Raw genomic sequence first — 17532 nt, 5'->3', positions numbered from 1 at the left:
GTTAATGGTTTAGTCGGACAAAGAAACAAAGTCACTTCTTATCGACCCAGAAGTTCTACATCCAATCCTTGTCGTGATGACTTATTTCTTGTTTTTCTTTATACGTCTGGATAGTTTTATAACTACCGAAGAGTCAGGAAAATTCATTTGGAATCAGGTGATGAGATTGTAAATATTCTACAACTCTGTGTAATTTGTCAACGTATAATTATCATTTAAGAAAATTGAATTGCATTCTTACAAGCTAACGAAATAAAGTTAATGCTTAAAAGACAATAATGATTTTATTTTAAAATGATATATATATATATATATGTATATATTAATCTTCAATCAAAGCAGTTTTAATTAAGGAATTTATTCGAAATTATCTTCGTAAAGCTTAATGTGAAATATAATGAATATTTAAATGCGTAAGATATATATTTAAGGAAGTCATACGTCATAAATTAAGTGTTAACGCGTTAGCTCGTATATTATGAATTAATCATAAGTTATATCAATTAGATAAGTGCCACTTTTATGTCCATAAAATTATAAATGAATTGTAGAAAGGTACGCTTTTTAATTGCATTTAATTATCTTTTCGATGCGGGTAAACTCGAACCCGGATCCTTCTGGTGAAATGCAATCGCTTCCCAGAAGATTGCACTATATAAATTCGCTTTTGATTGAAATACGATATCTTTTTATGGCATTTTATATTTGGATTTCTTACGAATATCTTTTTTTTTAGTTTATTCTTAGAAATATGCCAAAGATATCCTCGGTCGTACATTAATTAGTTCGTATTGTTTTTGAACAAGATTAGACTTTGGACAAACATTATAATATTTTAATAACACTGGGTTGAAATTCTTGTTACGAAATATCCATTTAATACATATTAGTCTTTCTCGGAGAAGTGTATTAATGAAATAAAGGCATCTAAATTGTTTGGCGTTTGACCCCAATGACACCAAAGCATGTCAATGAATGGGGATGAATGAGGAGAAGCCGGGCAACGTTCTAACGATCGACACAAGGTCAAAGCAACCGAGACCAACCAGATCAGAGTTGAATGTTGTCGATTCGACCTTGGATATCGCCCGTAGGATATTGCGTGCAGGATAAAAAGGCAACTTTTTCTAGTAATAAGCTCTACTCGCGTTACAAAAAGACGAAAAACTTCCGCCAAAAAATGTAATAAATTGGGAATAAACTTGTATCGTTCTAGCTGACGTTAAGTCGTCGAGACACAGAACAGCTATGCAATCGCCGAGCAAAAGTGCAGATTCGGTATCTTTGTCGGAACCCATTATTCCAACTCCTAGATCTTCGCCGATTGCTGGAAGGAGGGAACAGTTAATTGGTAAAAGACCTTGGTTAAGTTGTCTGGAGCAGAATCGAATTAATTGGCAAGAAAGAGCGGATAAAGGTAGGAAGTGCGTATTGATAACTAACTCCTAGTGTTTCGCTTTATTTAACAAAGTATTACCTTCTCTAACGTTAAAAAATAACTATTTTATAATATATTTAAGTGAAATATTTATTAAATTAACAGGTAAACAGTTATTTACGTACCAAGTGTATTTACTATCATTCAAATCATTCTTTATATTAAACCTACAGTGGAGTAGACTTTTGATTGATCAATATATGAATTTTAAAAGCGGTTTTAATATTCGTGACTACAAAATGTATAAAAAAATAAATCTCCTTTTCGTGTTCGCATCGTACAGAACTCAGAATGCAAATTTAACTTTTGTAAACATAGACTTATACACCGTGCTTACATAATAGTCTACAATTAGTACTGATAATGACTATAGCTTATCTTCTCGGAATTCCTTCAGGCTGTTAAGCGTATACACGAATCACTGATTTATAAAACCGCAATTTTCACTATTGTCCACTCTCCACACCCGATTATGCTAATTAGTTTACAATAATAATTATATAATAATGTATTTAAGTATTTTATTAAAGTTATAACACAGAGTATTGGTTTGCGACGAAAGAAAACGGGATTCGTTGTTGTAACAGGAACTATAACATAGATAACATCTACATAATAACCGCTTAATTCATTACTTTATTACGCTACGACAGCTATTCCCAATGGCAAAATATTATTGTATATTATTTTTCACGATAGTGATGATGGTTTTTGAATAGAGCATGGATGACACGTATGTAATTCTACATCAGACAAACTGTGGTTACGATATATACACGGTTATCTTTATATAAATAAATATAAGAATTATAGTTAAAATCTAAGGAGTAAATATAAATTAAAAATAATTATAGATTCTAATACGAATTCGTAGATCTTATTTATATAATTACCGTACATAAAAGACGAAATAGTAAAATAAATTTTATTTAAAACGGGTTTTACATCGATGTTTTGAATTTCTGTACATTTTTTAAAATTTGTTACTTTTCCTCGAAAAAATAATCATTTAATGCAATAAAAGAGTATAAGATATTTATTAATAAATTACCTGGTACAATTATTGCTTTGTCGCATAATCTATAATAAAATTAAACGTCAATTTATCACGTGAAGTGTACAGTACGGATCATAATTCAACTGTAAATTCGACGTTGCCGTGTTAAAAAAGGAGAAAAAAGGGAGCGTAATATTAATTCTGTGAACGTTTTAAATTAACGTCGCTCATTTAAACGATTTATTTTGTGATGTTAGAATTTCACGGTTAAAGAGTTCTGGGCCTATATGAGAAAATCTTGTAACTGATAACTTAATATATTAAATACGCCAAGCTGAACGTAATGCGATAAAAAGAAACTTCTACAGGGATATTGAATTTTCTGCTAATATTATATAGTAGAAATTTCATCACATTTTATCAGAAAAAACTTTTCTTAATAAAATTAAACTTAATAATTTACATACGTCTACATAAAGTATTTGAATAGAAATATTCTCCATTATATAAATTTATTTTTTTCTATAATAATACACTTTATTGCAAATTTAATGTCTTTTATATATACATATGTATTATTTTGTAGTGATGCATTTGCTTCTTTTCAGATGCAGAAATGCGAAAATGTAGTACAAACGGCACCCAAGTAGACGAAAGCGAGTAAGTGTATACTAAGGAATCGTTTAAAGAACGATGATCATCTTAGTTTTTCGACATGACGCCAACATTGAATGCAGGGATCATTCGACTTGCTTTGGAGGAGGAAAGAACGACCTCCATCGATGTGTCAATGTGTCAATGTGGTTGTCGTCAATGGTTTTGTCGTTCAAGTGTCGTTTCCCGCGCACCTTTCGCGGCGTTCAAAACTGCGACTACCCACGGTCCCCCCAAAATAAGAAAAAAAAGCTTTCTGCACATTCTAATCCAGAAAAAAAGAGACCATTCTAGTCGTTTTTAGAAAATAGCTGCACATTCATCTGACAAAGATATTTATTGTCGGCTTGAGGCGATAACTCGGACACTCAGGGAAAGACAAAGTTTCATCGGTTTTGAACATATCGACCAGTTAAATTTGATAGTAAAGATCGTTGATATTTTGCACATTTGTTAAATATGTACAAATTAAGAATAAAGAGAGAGAGAGAGGCTTGTTGTGGATATAAAAATATCTTTCATCGGAAAGTTCGAGCGTTATAAATCTCGATGAAGACATTCGTTGTAATCTTTATTAACATCTGCTTTGTTATATGTGGTTACAAATTGAAGAGAAATCTTTGTTGTTGCTGGGAACAATATTTACTTGTATTATGTAACATATCGCTGTATATTGAATGTATAATGTAAATACATTATTTGTCGTTTAATTCTTGTATACCTATTTATTTTCTAAAAATTCAACTTATAATAATAACAATTATAATGTTTTCTTTCGGCTAACGTATATTTTGAATTAAAAGAAAAGAAAAAAACGACGACCTTCGACCTTCGACCTTCTGACATTAGATATGTACACGTCCACCTGGCCATTCTTTCGGAATTAAAAGCCATCTTCGGATCGACCTTTTAAAAGTCAAAGTAAATGACAATTTAACATTAAAAATTCATGATTATATTCCTAACAAGTTAAAATTTAGTAAAAAATTATTCTTGTATAATTGTCGTATATGTAAATTACATTTAAATCAGATAAATAAAATTAATCCCAAGATGTCTTTTTGTATTTTTTTTTTAATTCTGTTTCTTTTATTACTTCTCGGGAATAGTTTTATATCCACCGAGAAGTATTAGAAATGGCTTAATAAATTGTTTATATTTATTTTACACATCACCTTTTCCCACTTCTTCTTCCTCCTCTTAACGAAATAAACAATTAACAAATCGATTATCTTATAACGATTTAAATTGTTGTTTATATTATACATTAAAACCTATTATTTTGTAAATATGTGTAGAGATTTAATTCTTAAAATCGAAATTAGTTAAGTTTGTTGTCAAGGTCAATTTAAAATTCCTTCGTGTGCGGACACTATGATGTCCACCGTTTAGTGCTGTCTGTTATTCATAAAAACTGGCCAGAAGCAACATACGAGAGCCAAAACTAGACAGACCAGTAGTGACTACTTGGAAAAATAATGAATCTCCACCAATGAGAATTAGTCTTTACAAGGGTTAATCTGCTTTAAAAAGACTTTTCTCTCTTGATTTCATCATCAGAAACTTTTTGCTGCTATGATTACAAGAACGATTATGCATATTTTCTTTCTCCTCGAACTTATGGAAACATCAGAAGGTTCATTGAGATTAAGCGAGCATCTTATTCGAATGGACAAATTCGGTAGGTGTAAGTATCCATTGCCCAAAGTAGTGAACGTCTGGAGTGAATTACCGGAAGAATTACGAAGGGAAAATGTTAAATATCGTCCAAAATGCACCATTTTGTATCGATGTTCCGACGATTCCGGATGCTGCAACTCTGATTCGGATCATTGCGTTGCCGAGAAGATGGAAGATATACAATTGGAATTTTATGAATTTTCGATGGTATCCGATTCGATCGTACAGAAAACGACCACTCTAACATTTAGAAATCATACAACGTGCGAGTGTAGAAGAAGAAATCAAACGGAACAACAACGGTGACGTAATGTAACGATAATTAAATCCTGTTAGTTTGTTTAATCGAATTTTATTAATATTATTATTATTATTGTTAAGTTTCTTCTCTTAATTATACAGCACTTTTTTAATTATAGAAAAGTTCCTTCTAAAATAGCTTTCCTGTTTAACGTGGGAGATTGGCCATGAAGTTATTTTTTGGCGGTTTTTTGAAAGAAACTTAAAACAATTAAAAGAGCACCCCCTAAACGTTAATATTTGAAAATGTTTCCACTTTAATAACATCTTTCGGCATGTAACCAAAGTACAAATATACGAATACGTTGTACCTATCATTAACACGCGATACATTTTGAAAGACAAATATACAATGTAAACGTTTATACATTCAAATTCATGTTTATCGCGGCCACATTTAAAAAAAAAATCCAACTTTATTAGATAAAAATTAAGAAAAGTTTACATTTAATATCTTTAATATTAAATTGTCTGTACAATATCTATCTGTTTATTATGTGTCTATATGTACGGCACAACATGCACATATATGTATAGTAAACAGGTAAATTATTTTATTATTTTTCATAATAAATATGCTTTATATATATATAAAAAACTTGTAAAAATGCGAAAATAATTGCTTTTTTGTGATAATAAAGTGTTTATATTTTTACAACAGTTTATATAAACTACGTGGGAAGTATGTCGTAGATATTGCGTCTATACGTAAACCCCGCAAATGGAATGATAGATAAATTAATTGATATATAGAAATCTAATTAATATTTTGGTGTGATATTTATGACATTATCTAAGTTAGAAGTATGTTAACCTAACTGCCGAGATTCATAGCAAATGGTCGAACGGCCTAGGTGTGCATAGCGAACAAACAAATATCCTCATTTATATACATAGATTAGTACCTATAAAGCTAATTATAATCATTTATCTAAAAATTATGGCCCACCAGTGGCTAAGCGGTTCCGTTCCCCGAACACTGGCGGGTTCGGGGTGACCACGTGGAATTTTCCAGGTTTTCTCCACGTCTGTAAGGGCCAGTTACCTTTAAAAAGACCTCTCTAGACAGATCGCCCAAGTGTTACGTTGTCCAACTTAACAAACAAACGTCTAGAATTTATTCTTATAAAACTGTACAACATTAAAGGCTTTTTAAATTTAAATATATATATATATATATATATATATATATTTAAAAAAATGATTATAAAATACAGTAATAAAAATTTTGTTAGGAAACCGTTAAAGGCTTATTAACATATTTAATATTATAATAAAAAGTTACCGTGTTATTTAACATTAAAGACATAATAGAGAAGTACGCATTTATTTCCTTTGTTCCTCATTTTGTCGTCTTTTCTTATTCGAAAGGAATTGCTTCTTTTACGTAAATGATCAATTTTATTTTAAGTGTATTAAATACAAGAATGTTTTATGTCAAACAAATAATCAATTTTCACTTAAAGTATTTATTCATATAATTCTTCCATTTAATACATTATTAACATTAAAAAAGACATTCGATAGTGATATACAGTCGATTCCGCTTTATTGGGACACGTTGGGACTAATCCATTTTGGCCCAATTAAGCGGCTGCCCCAATTAAACGAACTAATAATAAATTCTAAAATAAAATATGTAATACGTAGGTAAATAAATAAGTCGGTAAAAATAATAATTAGGTACATATTTTAATGCTTTATTAAACCAAAATACAGAAAATATTTTGTACTATAAATTTGTCAGACTCACGACGATAGATAACTGGCATCACGCTAGTGTTGCCAAACACAGTATTAGTAGTGACGTACACAAGGGTTGACCGTTCGATTCGTTCTTGATAGAACGATTTTTTCTTTCTGCCCTTTTTAGTTAGAACGTTCTAACTAAAAAGGGAGAAAGGAAAGGGTACCTTACGGTCTTCCTTTGAGCACAGTTTCCTTTACTCGGAGATGGGTCACGAGCGTCCATAGAATCCGCCAGCTCCAGACGCTGGTCTCAACGATCGGATGGCTGCTGTTCGAATCTAGACGTAGTTATGAACATAATACCTTCCAAGGAAACTCTATCTGTCTTCCAACTCAGTCGAGAAACCTCGAAAAATTATCCGGTCCAATCCGGAGCAGGGTCAGTAGCTCGCATTCAAGTCCGTCTCAGACGGGATACGTCCCGCTATGGTGACGTATCCCTCCGGAAAAACTGAACTGCTCGAGCGAAAGACAAAATCGCTTTGTCTCTGCCAATCGTTAGGCCTACACGACATTAGTGTACATATTTTCGGAAGATTCCTAAAATATATAGAAAAATTGCTAAATTCCTTTTCTGCTACTGTCCCAATTAAGCGATTAAGTTATGTATTAATTTATTAGTTTGGTTTCCGTTCTTTGGGATTTGGCCCGATAAAGCGGCTGCCCCGATTAACCGGTGGCCCAATTAAACGGAATCGACTGTATTTATTTCACAAAGCACGTTCTTCTAAAATATATCGGTATACGAAAAAAGATTATTAATGGAGTGGTTTCCGATACAAGTTTTTACTGACTTCTAGTGTAAAAGCTGTCTGTACGATCCATTAATAATCATGTTTAAAAAAGAAACGAAAATCTGATTTTCAAGCAGAATGTGGCTCTAAATACGAAGGATCCTCCTTTCCCATATTTTCCATACCTACGTTTCCATACCTAGTCTCGCCTTTCCTCTAACTCCGTTCTCGAGATTGAGGAAAGACAGCGGGAATTTATAGGTTTAGTTTTTTCAAATTGCAGCCCGATTACCATTGTAATATAAAACTACAGACGTACGGTTGTATTACTCGAAAGTATCCAATTTCATTTATGTCAATTTACGTTGTAATTTGACAGTAGATGGCAGTAGTTATCAATAAGTCAAATATGAATTCAATAATAATGGGAAGTTGCATTTAAAATCTATCTTTCGAAATAAACAGTTTCCTTTTAAACGAATAAAATAAACTGAAAATGCTGTGAACACCTTATTCATATAAAATTGCAGCCTCCCGTGCGTTAACCAGACGGGCGTTTACGCGCCATTCCAAATGAGAGGACGCAGTAAGGGAGCTAAAACATCTCGAAGACGTTGCGATAAGGCAGGTTTACAGAAGGAACCTAATTTCTGGTTTAGCACGCGCCTTCTCCAACCAACAGGCCGGGCACAGCATCCCTACTACCCAAAGGACTACCAACGGAACTTGGAATCGCGACCCTAACTCTAGACGCACCGTAATAGAATACAACCAACACTTACATACATTATATAAGGAAATAGCGGGCAAAACTGGTACCAAACTGGCTTACAAAAGTTCCCAATCGATATACACTTTATTAAGAAATGCGAAGGACAAACGTGATGATCTTAGAGCCCCTGATGTGTAACAGTGTTCCGGTGAGGGATGACAGATTCCAGAGGGATTTGGTGTACATTGGTTCCACCAAACGTTCCATTCAAAAGAGGGTGCGGGAGCATAAGTACGATATTGACAACAAAAGGCGCACCACCGCCCTATCCACTTACGCCACGAGCCCGAAAGTGCACGTGGACCTACCTCACACCAGACTAATAAAACGGTCCTTCCATACGACCACCTTAGGGCCCTGGAGGCCCTAGAAATTTGGAACATCATTGGAATCAACGTTCCAAACGCCATTGTCAAACTTCTAGGGCTTACAGGACGGCGGCGCTCAACGTTCAACGTTCACGTTTTAGAGATGAAAAATTCGGCCGCAACCTCTCTAATGAGTACATATGGGTGGCCTTATTTGTATATATTGAGTTGGCGTAAATGCCACCGTTGGGTTTAATTTTGATTTATATGTTCCAAAATTTTTAAAATTTAATGTATTTAAAAAACGTTCGATTCTAAGCATTTCGTTTTTGGAATACAATTGGTTTAAGAGCCGGAAGTAAGGTCGAAAGCGTTAGTCCGATATTGTATTAAACGCTATGTATGTTACCAGAATTAGAGGTTAAGTGATGGTGTTCATTGGTACCGGTAATTAAACTAGAAGATATCGTTACTTATAAATCTTTCCAGAAAAACGATAAAATATTTAATATAATTTTAAAAAATAATAATGAAATAACAGCCACAAATTTCAAGAAATAAGCAAATATTGTAAAATTGAAGAACTTACGTAAACAGTGCTAAATTCCGCATTTAAATGCACATGTAGGCATTGATTTCATCATTTAAAATTTTACGTAGATGACATAAATCTCTATTATACAAGGTGGTTCATTTAATCAATGCACTGGGATACTTCTAATCCTACAAAAAATTCATTAAATCAAGATACAATAGATAATTTTGGACAATTTGTAATGTCTAAATTACTGACGTCGAATGTGCAAGAAATGATCTTATATTACTAAAAACCAATAGAAAATTGCAGCGAGTTTTGTTGGACACTTGGGACACTCGCAGCTTCTGTCAAGTCCTTCTTTAGCATCATCATGTTTCCAGCCTGTCAATCTGCAACTTTGGGAAATAATTTAGATCACGTTTTCTCAACTTCTTTTCCCTCACAAAGGGATGATAATTTATTCGGCATGGTTAATAATGTCATACGTAAAGCTAATAAAATAAGTGACGATTGTGCTAATGAATTTAAAAAAAACGGCAGAAGGCATTTTATTTGTCAGTCGTTTAATCTTTTGATTTTTAGTCATTTAGGCACTATCTTTTATTAATTAATGCATTTAGTTATTAGCAAGGGAATTCAAAGACTCGACGGCTTCTCCCGAAAGTTCCGAGTGTCGGACCAGTTGTCACGTGTGTGTCTCATGCTCATCTTCGTTTCCGTCTCTCGTCCTCAGATCGACATCTTCCCATCACCGGAAGTCGACCGCATGCTCCTGGAGACGTCGAGGGAACTGTCATTGGCGAATCAGGAACACACTTCATTTGGGACAATCTTGGAAATGAGAGGAAGACCTAGAGGCCGCTGCCGACTTAGAACTCCCAAGATGGCGGAAATCTTCTAAGGTTATTTCGTGTCAAATAAACGATTTCTTGTAACCGTATCACTCACATAGGACCCTCGCCGGCAACCTTACTTTTCCTAAATACATTGAAAGCAATGATAAAATGCCCAGTACTTGTAATGACGGTGAAAGAAGTACGACAACGTATGCAAACTCACATTAACGTATACATTTTTTACACTTGAAATAAATAATCAGTTTGTTAGTAAAACAAAATCAAAAGATTATAAAGGACTTTCAAGTTTGGCATAGGTGTAGTAAGAAAAAGTCACGGCTTTGACCATTGTCAATTTTAATGAATTTTTTGTCTGTTGTTTATTTTTTTTTATTAGTTCTTTCAAATGTCAACAAAATATGTAGACATTCATAAATGTAAAAAAGAGTTTTCAATATTTAATGTTTTACGAATTCTTTTTGTGAAATGACGATAAAATTTCAATTTTTAAACGTCTGAACACTTTTTATATTTAATTAACTACCAGGAAACCCGGACATCTCGCTCCCTCCCCCGATTTTATCTTCTCTTAGTAACTGATAAACCCATTGCCCCAAACTTCTTTCACCGATACTGTTTAGTTTCCTTTACTTATGTTTTTGCTGAGATCTACTTTTTTAACCTGGTTTCGCCAGTGTTTTTACGGAATCGCATAAAAACATTTATACAACTTTAAACTGGTTTGTCAAGAAAGTTAATCATCCCCTTTCTCTGTCTCGTCCCCGTTGTCGCTCAGTGTTCGATGATGACACTGATGACCTGGAACCTTATCACCCTTCAAAGGATTCCATGGCTGAAATATTAATATGAATTATTTTTAAATGAGTGAACTTTAATTTTAATTTTTGCGGTACATTTTAATTATTGCTGATTATATTTTTATGTCCTGTAATATGTGAGATGATGAAAATTAAAGGAAAGTTATCAAGTTGGAATTTCCTTTAGACCATACCTTTATCGAGAAACAATTAAGCTCCTCGTTTATCGAGCAATTTGCATAACGATCTAGTCGCGGGATCGGAATTCTGTCGTTAAACGAGGAGTGTCTGTAGTAGTTAATTTAAATTAACAAGCAACAAACTCGAAACTTTGTCTAGTAATACAAAACAGCTTAATATTTCACAATGCAATATAACAGTTACTACTACTGTGATTGAAAAGTATAGGAAATGGTTCATTTAAACTGCGGGCATGCAGAAGGTTCCTTCGTCGATTTTATTGTCGTTTAGTGCGACTTTCATCGATATCTAGCAGCACTCTCTATATCAGACATGGGCAAATGCGGCTCTTTTTGAGTTACATGCGGCTCTTGCTGAAAGTGTTAATTTCTGTTTTTTATTGTTATTTTTACAATCTTATTTTTATAATTTTGTGAAAATACAGGTATACCTCGAGTTACGTCGTTCTCGATTATACGTCGTTTGTCAAAAAAGTATATGGAAAAATAAAAAATCAAGTTTAAGTCATTTTATTCGACTTTACATCCGTCCGCCAAAAACATTGAAGTCGTAATTTCACTAGAAAAGCGTTAAAAGCACAAAATCATGTTAAAATATGTACATTTACAGCAAACGTTAATATAATCATCATAAATCCTAGAGAACGAAACATGAAAACATCTGTGTTTCTGTGTTGTCGTCTTATTTAGCGGTCTTTAAGTGCTAATTATTGGCGTTTAGTTACGACGTAAATCGAAGATACGACTTACATCGTAACTACACAAGTAAATTCGACTTACGTCGCCTCTCCTGGAACCAACTACCGACGTAAGACGAGGTATACCTGTATGTTTATTAAAAAATTCAATATTTGTTTTATATTATATTTATATTATATAATAAAATCGCGCGCCTTACCATACTATCCGCCACGACAGTACAGAACTGCGGCTCCCATGCATTTTGCAAAACCTACATTTCGGCTCCCACTGAACTCTTGCTTGCCCACCCCTGCTATATATCGTCGCCCGTTTTCGTTGTGTGAAGAATTTTTGCATCGGGGATTTTTCAAAAAATCGAGTGTAATTGAGCGAAGAACGTGCATTAATTTTTGTTTTCGTAATGGAATTACCGCTACAAAAATGTTGCAGGAAGCCTTTGGTGACTATAATCTATCAAAAACAGAGTTTCGAGTGGTACAAGATGTCCAAGAAAGGCAGAGAACGTGTTGAAGACAAACCGCGCTCTGGTAGACCATCCACTCCAATTGATGCTCGAATCAGAGATTTAGTGCTCGATGATCGACGTTTAATAATTAGGAACATTATTGAACGTGTTCCAGCATCATTTAGATCTTGTGGAGCAATTTTAAAAAATCATTCTAGAGTCGTCCCAAAAATGTTGAATTTTTTCCAAAAACAACGTGTTCGAGTGGCCGAAGAAATGCTTTTTCCAGCCGAATCGTTCTTAAAACGCATCGCTAGGGGATGACACCGAAACGGCTTAGAAATCGAGTTAATGGCTTTCGAAAAGTAAAGCCAGACCGACGTCACGTCAGTCAGTCGAAAATCAAGGTCGTGTTGACCGTTTTCTTCGATTATCATGGTGTTATGCATCACGAATTCTTCCCGACAGGCCAAACTGTCAATAAAGATTATTATTTAAGCGTTTTGTGTCGTTCGCGTGAAGCAATTCGTAGAAAACGACCAGATTTGTGGCGAAAAAACTCGTGGATTTTGCTGCATCTACTGACAATGCTTTCGCTATTGGTGAATTTTTGGTCAAAATTTCAAGAAATAGGCAAACTCCATATTCACCCAATACGATACCGTGTGACTTTTTTCCTGTTTCCTCGATTAAAATATTCGCTTGGTGTGGACCGTTTTGAGTCGATTGATGCCATAAAACAAAATTCGCTGCTCCTGATGGGATTTCGCGAAAACGAAATTTAATACGAATGTACTGTATAAATTTCTTAAATTTATTGAGCTTCAATCTAAAAAAAGAAAAAAAAGTAACCTATAAATTCCCATTGTCGTCCGCCCTTTCTTAATCTCGACTACGAAGTTAGATACATGAAAGACCAGATAAGGAAAGCTTATGACATGAGGCTCCAATTAACTATATACGAACCTCCGATGCATACTGGAAGTCATATTATTTCATTTCAAAACTTTTCCTGAAAGCAGTTATGACAGATGACCGGCACGACTCCATTGTCAATGGAAAAGTAAGATGTACAGGAGCAAGACACCACAGTACTAATTTGAAGTGGCGAGCATATATTTTAAATTTATTAAAAATTGTAGCCAGGCATTGTGACTGTCACAATAAATTGCTCGTTTTTATTAAGGAATATTTACAATCGTTTAGCAAAATTCTGCCAGACACTCGTTTAAAATGGCTTTGCAATTAATTTTATAGATGACGACGATTCAATATTTGGTTTTATTAAAAATAAATGTTATTTATTGCATACATAACTGAAAAATGACATTAAGATAAAAAAAAACTATTATACATTTCTCATTTAATAAATGATTATTCTTTCAATACAGCCAATACTTATACATTTTATAAATACTGTGATATATAATTAGATTTTGTACATAAATACAAAGAAATCTTACAAGCGTTAAGATATTCATTTCTTACAAAATTAAGAAATTTATTATCTACAGATAAATATATTTAATTATACTCTCAGAAAATTATTGAATAGATATTTCTTAATTTAATGTAAATACATCAATCAAATCGGAATGTTTAAATAGCGGGAGATGATTCAATTTCTAAGTCGCCCACGCTGCAAAAAAGCCACTTCCTATACGTTTTATCGGTAGAAATGTTTAAAAAACTCTATCTAGGGATTCTTGAATCCAAAATAGTATATTTTCGACGATTAACGTATTTCCAGTTAATTATTGCGACAATTATAAAAACAGAGAAAAGCTTTTAATATAGACAAAATACGTGCTTTAACAATAAAGTACAAAATGTCTTTGTTTAGAAGGAAATATAAAATTTATTTTATAAATTAATGAATCAACATTTAAGCGTTTTCGAGGAATTCCTTTTCTTCTCCATAGCCAAATAGTCTATGTCTTTTTTAAAGACCACAATGGATCCAATTGGCTGAGAGGATCACTGGGATCCTGACAGTCCAAAGAATTCGATTTGGTGTTGAAGCTATCTTTAGTGATTCTCCTTTTTCCCGGGGATGAATCGTCCAGGGTAAATTTAGCTGGATCCAACAGACTGGTGATAGATGGGCTGCCCTCGTTGATCGTTCTATCGCTCGATCCTTTACGATCTGTTGACGGAACACTTATAGCTGGTGTCGGAAGTGAATTACTACGACTTTCGTTGGGTTTTATGATAGTATCCGAATGGGCACCATTTTTTTCCGAAACAGGTTTGTCTTCTCTTGAAATGGAATCCGAATGAGAACTTTCCGCGACTTTTTCTTCCGTTCCGTTTTCGCTTTTTCCACCTTTTTCTTCCGTCTTATCCGTTGTTTCTGTTTTATTAGTACCGGACTGTAATTTTGCTAATCCTTCCGCTCCGAGAACAAAATCTTCGGAAGGGTGACGTATATGGGTGTGCTGACTGCTTGGAAGTTTATCTTCGAACTTTGCTTTATTTGTCAATATTCCTCCTAAAGTAGCAAATTACAAATTTAAATAGGATTAAATAACTTTTGAAATAACTTAGTTAACTCCAATAACGAACATGTTTTTATGGATGATTTGTAAAATTCATCATTGAAAAATTTAAATTCTCAAAAATAGATAAATTTACATACCTAACGCTGTTAAATGTTATCACTTTTATTAAAATTTATAATATATCACGTAATTTAATTGGTAAAATGATTATAAATAATTGATTACACAATTATTTATATCATCTAGTATTCAGAATCCTTCGTTTTGTTTTTTTTAAAACAAATCATAGTGATTTCATAAGAAATGATAATACATTGTCGACAGAAATGGAACAAGGATTGGAAATGGCGTCTGAACCCGAAACTATCCAGGAAAAATCGCGAAGATGAATTACTTAGAAATCCAATCTCTCAGAGAAACCATCTATTCCTTTTTTCATTATCTTACCTCCAAGCTCAGAATAATCTGAAATTTTTGAGAAAGCTGATGCCTCCAATAAAGCTATTTCATCCTCTTTTTGTTTCGTAATTCTTTCTTTACATCATTCTTTTGATGTCGTCACCATGAAAAACAGTTAAACATATTTTTACCAGTTTGTTAAAGATTTCATATTTTGTTGTATCTTCTGGTTCTTTATGCTGAACACTAACGCAGTAGTAGTCCTCTTCGTACAGTGCAGCAACCTCATGTTCCTTGCCCTTTTGCTGAGCTGAGCTGTCATCACAACTGATATCCAGAGATTCTTTACCATCATCATCATTTGAATCAGAACACTGTTTACCAGAATCGATGTACTATTCTCCAGAAACCAAGATTTTTTTCTCAGCATGATGCAGTCTCCATTTGACAAAATACGAGTAGTAGACAATGTCCTCACAAGAAAAACATTTTAATTAAACAAGAATTAGGAAAATAGCATAAACTTGCATTTTTAATGCAGGAATAAATGGGTTATATATCCCAATTTCTCATACCAGTTACTTTTCACACACACAGTATTATTTTGTACCATACAGTTAATATAAATAATTTAAAATATAGATGTCCAGAACCATGTAGTAAATATGAAACATAATTGCTTTCCATAACAGATGACATTAAACTAATCCAACAGGAAGGTTAAATGCCTTAAATATTACAGGAGAGAATATGACTTGTTATTAATGATGTAATTAGAAAATATATAATCAAATATTTTACTGTTGTTAAACTCACCTATTTAAATATCATTCAACATAAACAGTAGATAATGGGAATAAAATTATATCTTGAATCAAGTTATCATATATTAAACGTAATCAGTCTTTGACTGTTTACTTTTAATAGTCATATACTCCAACCAAAACTGGATAATCCATAGTAAAATTCAATTGAAATTCACACCAACAACAAATAATGCACCCTCCTTATTTCTATATTTAATACTTTATAACAATAATTTCCAATTTAATCATAAGGCATATCTTTAATATAATCCTGCCTTTTGTTATATGAATAAAATTTTAAATAATTATAAAATAGGAAGCACTGACATAGTTTCCTTTAAAGAATTTTTTTAATGTCATTAACAAAAAATTGAAGTTATAATCATTATGTTCAATCCAAATAAGATTTTCAATCAATGGCTGCAATTAAATTAATTTTTATGCCAAATTCCTTACCATTTTCTGCCTAACAATGTTTGCATGCTGTGAATTTTAGAGTTAACTCTATGAAATCTTGCCATAATAAACTATGGTATTACTAATGAAAAACTACAGTTTACAAAGTGCATCAGCATAAAATGTATAAAAAAATCTGCTAGATTTACTAGTTAAGAAAATTATTATTTTTTTTTTACATTATAATATAATCTGAGTAAAGTATTATTTATAACATGATCTATTGTTAAGAAAATACATAAATTATTAAAATACTAAGTCAAAATTATGGTTTTAATTATGCAAAAAATATTTAAAGTGAAGTGGATCACTTCACTTTAAATATCTTTTTTTACATGCCACAAAACTTCTGGCAATGTATTTATTTTTAAATCAAATTAAAATTGTTTCTTACGTTTCATTAGAATGTCCTGAGCATGATACAGAACTGCATCATAACAGAACTTTAAATGGTCTTTTTCTTGAATGAGAAATTTTCGTTGTTGACTCATTCTTGCAGCAATTTGAGAAATGTCAAATGGTGTTCGACCACAAGCCATTTCTTTAATAGATGCTGATAACAGACAAAATGCTCCACTCCTTCCTACACCTCCACTAGAAATTTTATAAAACAATGTAAGAATTTACATTTTAGCTTTAATTTAATAAAAAATAATGAAATAAAATTAAACATTTTTGTTATTTTATGAACATACCTACAATGAACAACAACAGGTCTTGCTAAATTTCGTTGTTGTCGATGGTAGTTGTGAACTTCAGCAATAAACTGAAGTAAATGAGAGGGACTAGCAGGAACACCACTAAAAAGAAGATAAAATAATTAAAAAGAGATAAAATACAATGTATTTAAATTAATAATAGTATAATTTGAAGATATACTTAATGGGAAAGGCAGTAAATTGTAAATGAATCACAACTCGTGACATTCTCGTCTGTAAAAAAAGCCTCTTTTAAATCTAAATTGCATATATTAGATAAATAGTAATATTTATTTATTTCTAATAAATAACTTACTTCATTATGAATAATACTGAGAATGCTTTCCACATAGGTTTGTTTTTCTTTTGTACTTTGTAATGAAAGAGTAAATGGCCCATGATTTATTTGATTACCTCTCTCCACAGGCCAGTAAATTTGTGATTTCAACTGAGGGAATTATATAAGAAATATAATTAAATTAATTTTGATAAAAGCCATAA

General features: G+C 32.6%; 3 protein-coding genes across 12 annotated transcripts in view; 2 read left to right on the top strand and 1 right to left on the bottom strand.

The window, feature by feature from the left end:
• The window catches only part of LOC136977287 (dual specificity calcium/calmodulin-dependent 3',5'-cyclic nucleotide phosphodiesterase 1A-like), a 44942-nt gene extending 40799 nt beyond the window's left edge, over positions 1-4143 (top strand). For 9 of the 10 annotated variants that reach the window (XM_067272754.1, XM_067272752.1, XM_067272755.1 and 6 more), the window contains 2 exons: positions 1217-1417; positions 3044-4143. In XM_067272754.1, the coding sequence (XP_067128855.1) occupies positions 1217-1417; positions 3044-3099 (257 nt within the window). In that variant the 3' untranslated portion in view covers positions 3100-4143. Of the gene's footprint in view, positions 1-1216; positions 1425-3043 lie in introns of all 10 variants that reach the window. The other variant, XM_067272753.1, reaches the window with a different exon arrangement.
• Positions 4144-4709: 566 nt separating this feature from the next.
• LOC136977319 (vascular endothelial growth factor A-A-like) lies at positions 4710-5075 on the top strand. Its single transcript, XM_067272788.1, has one exon. The coding sequence runs from the start codon at positions 4710-4712 to the stop codon at positions 5073-5075; it is 366 nt and encodes a 121-aa protein (XP_067128889.1).
• Positions 5076-13320: 8245 nt separating this feature from the next.
• The window catches only part of mop (myopic), an 86986-nt gene continuing 82774 nt past the window's right edge, over positions 13321-17532 (bottom strand). Inside the window, 5 exon segments of the mRNA XM_067272724.1 lie at positions 13321-14662; positions 16728-16927; positions 17029-17133; positions 17213-17265; positions 17348-17479. Coding sequence (XP_067128825.1) covers positions 14103-14662; positions 16728-16927; positions 17029-17133; positions 17213-17265; positions 17348-17479 — 1050 coding nt within the window. The 3' untranslated portion in view covers positions 13321-14102.

Source organism: Centruroides vittatus, unplaced genomic scaffold, assembly GCF_030686945.1.
Source record: "Centruroides vittatus isolate TY-2023 unplaced genomic scaffold, ASM3068694v2 contig_453, whole genome shotgun sequence".
Classification (NCBI taxonomy): Eukaryota; Metazoa; Arthropoda; class Arachnida; order Scorpiones; family Buthidae; genus Centruroides; species Centruroides vittatus.
This window is presented reverse-complemented; position numbering and strand designations above follow the sequence as displayed.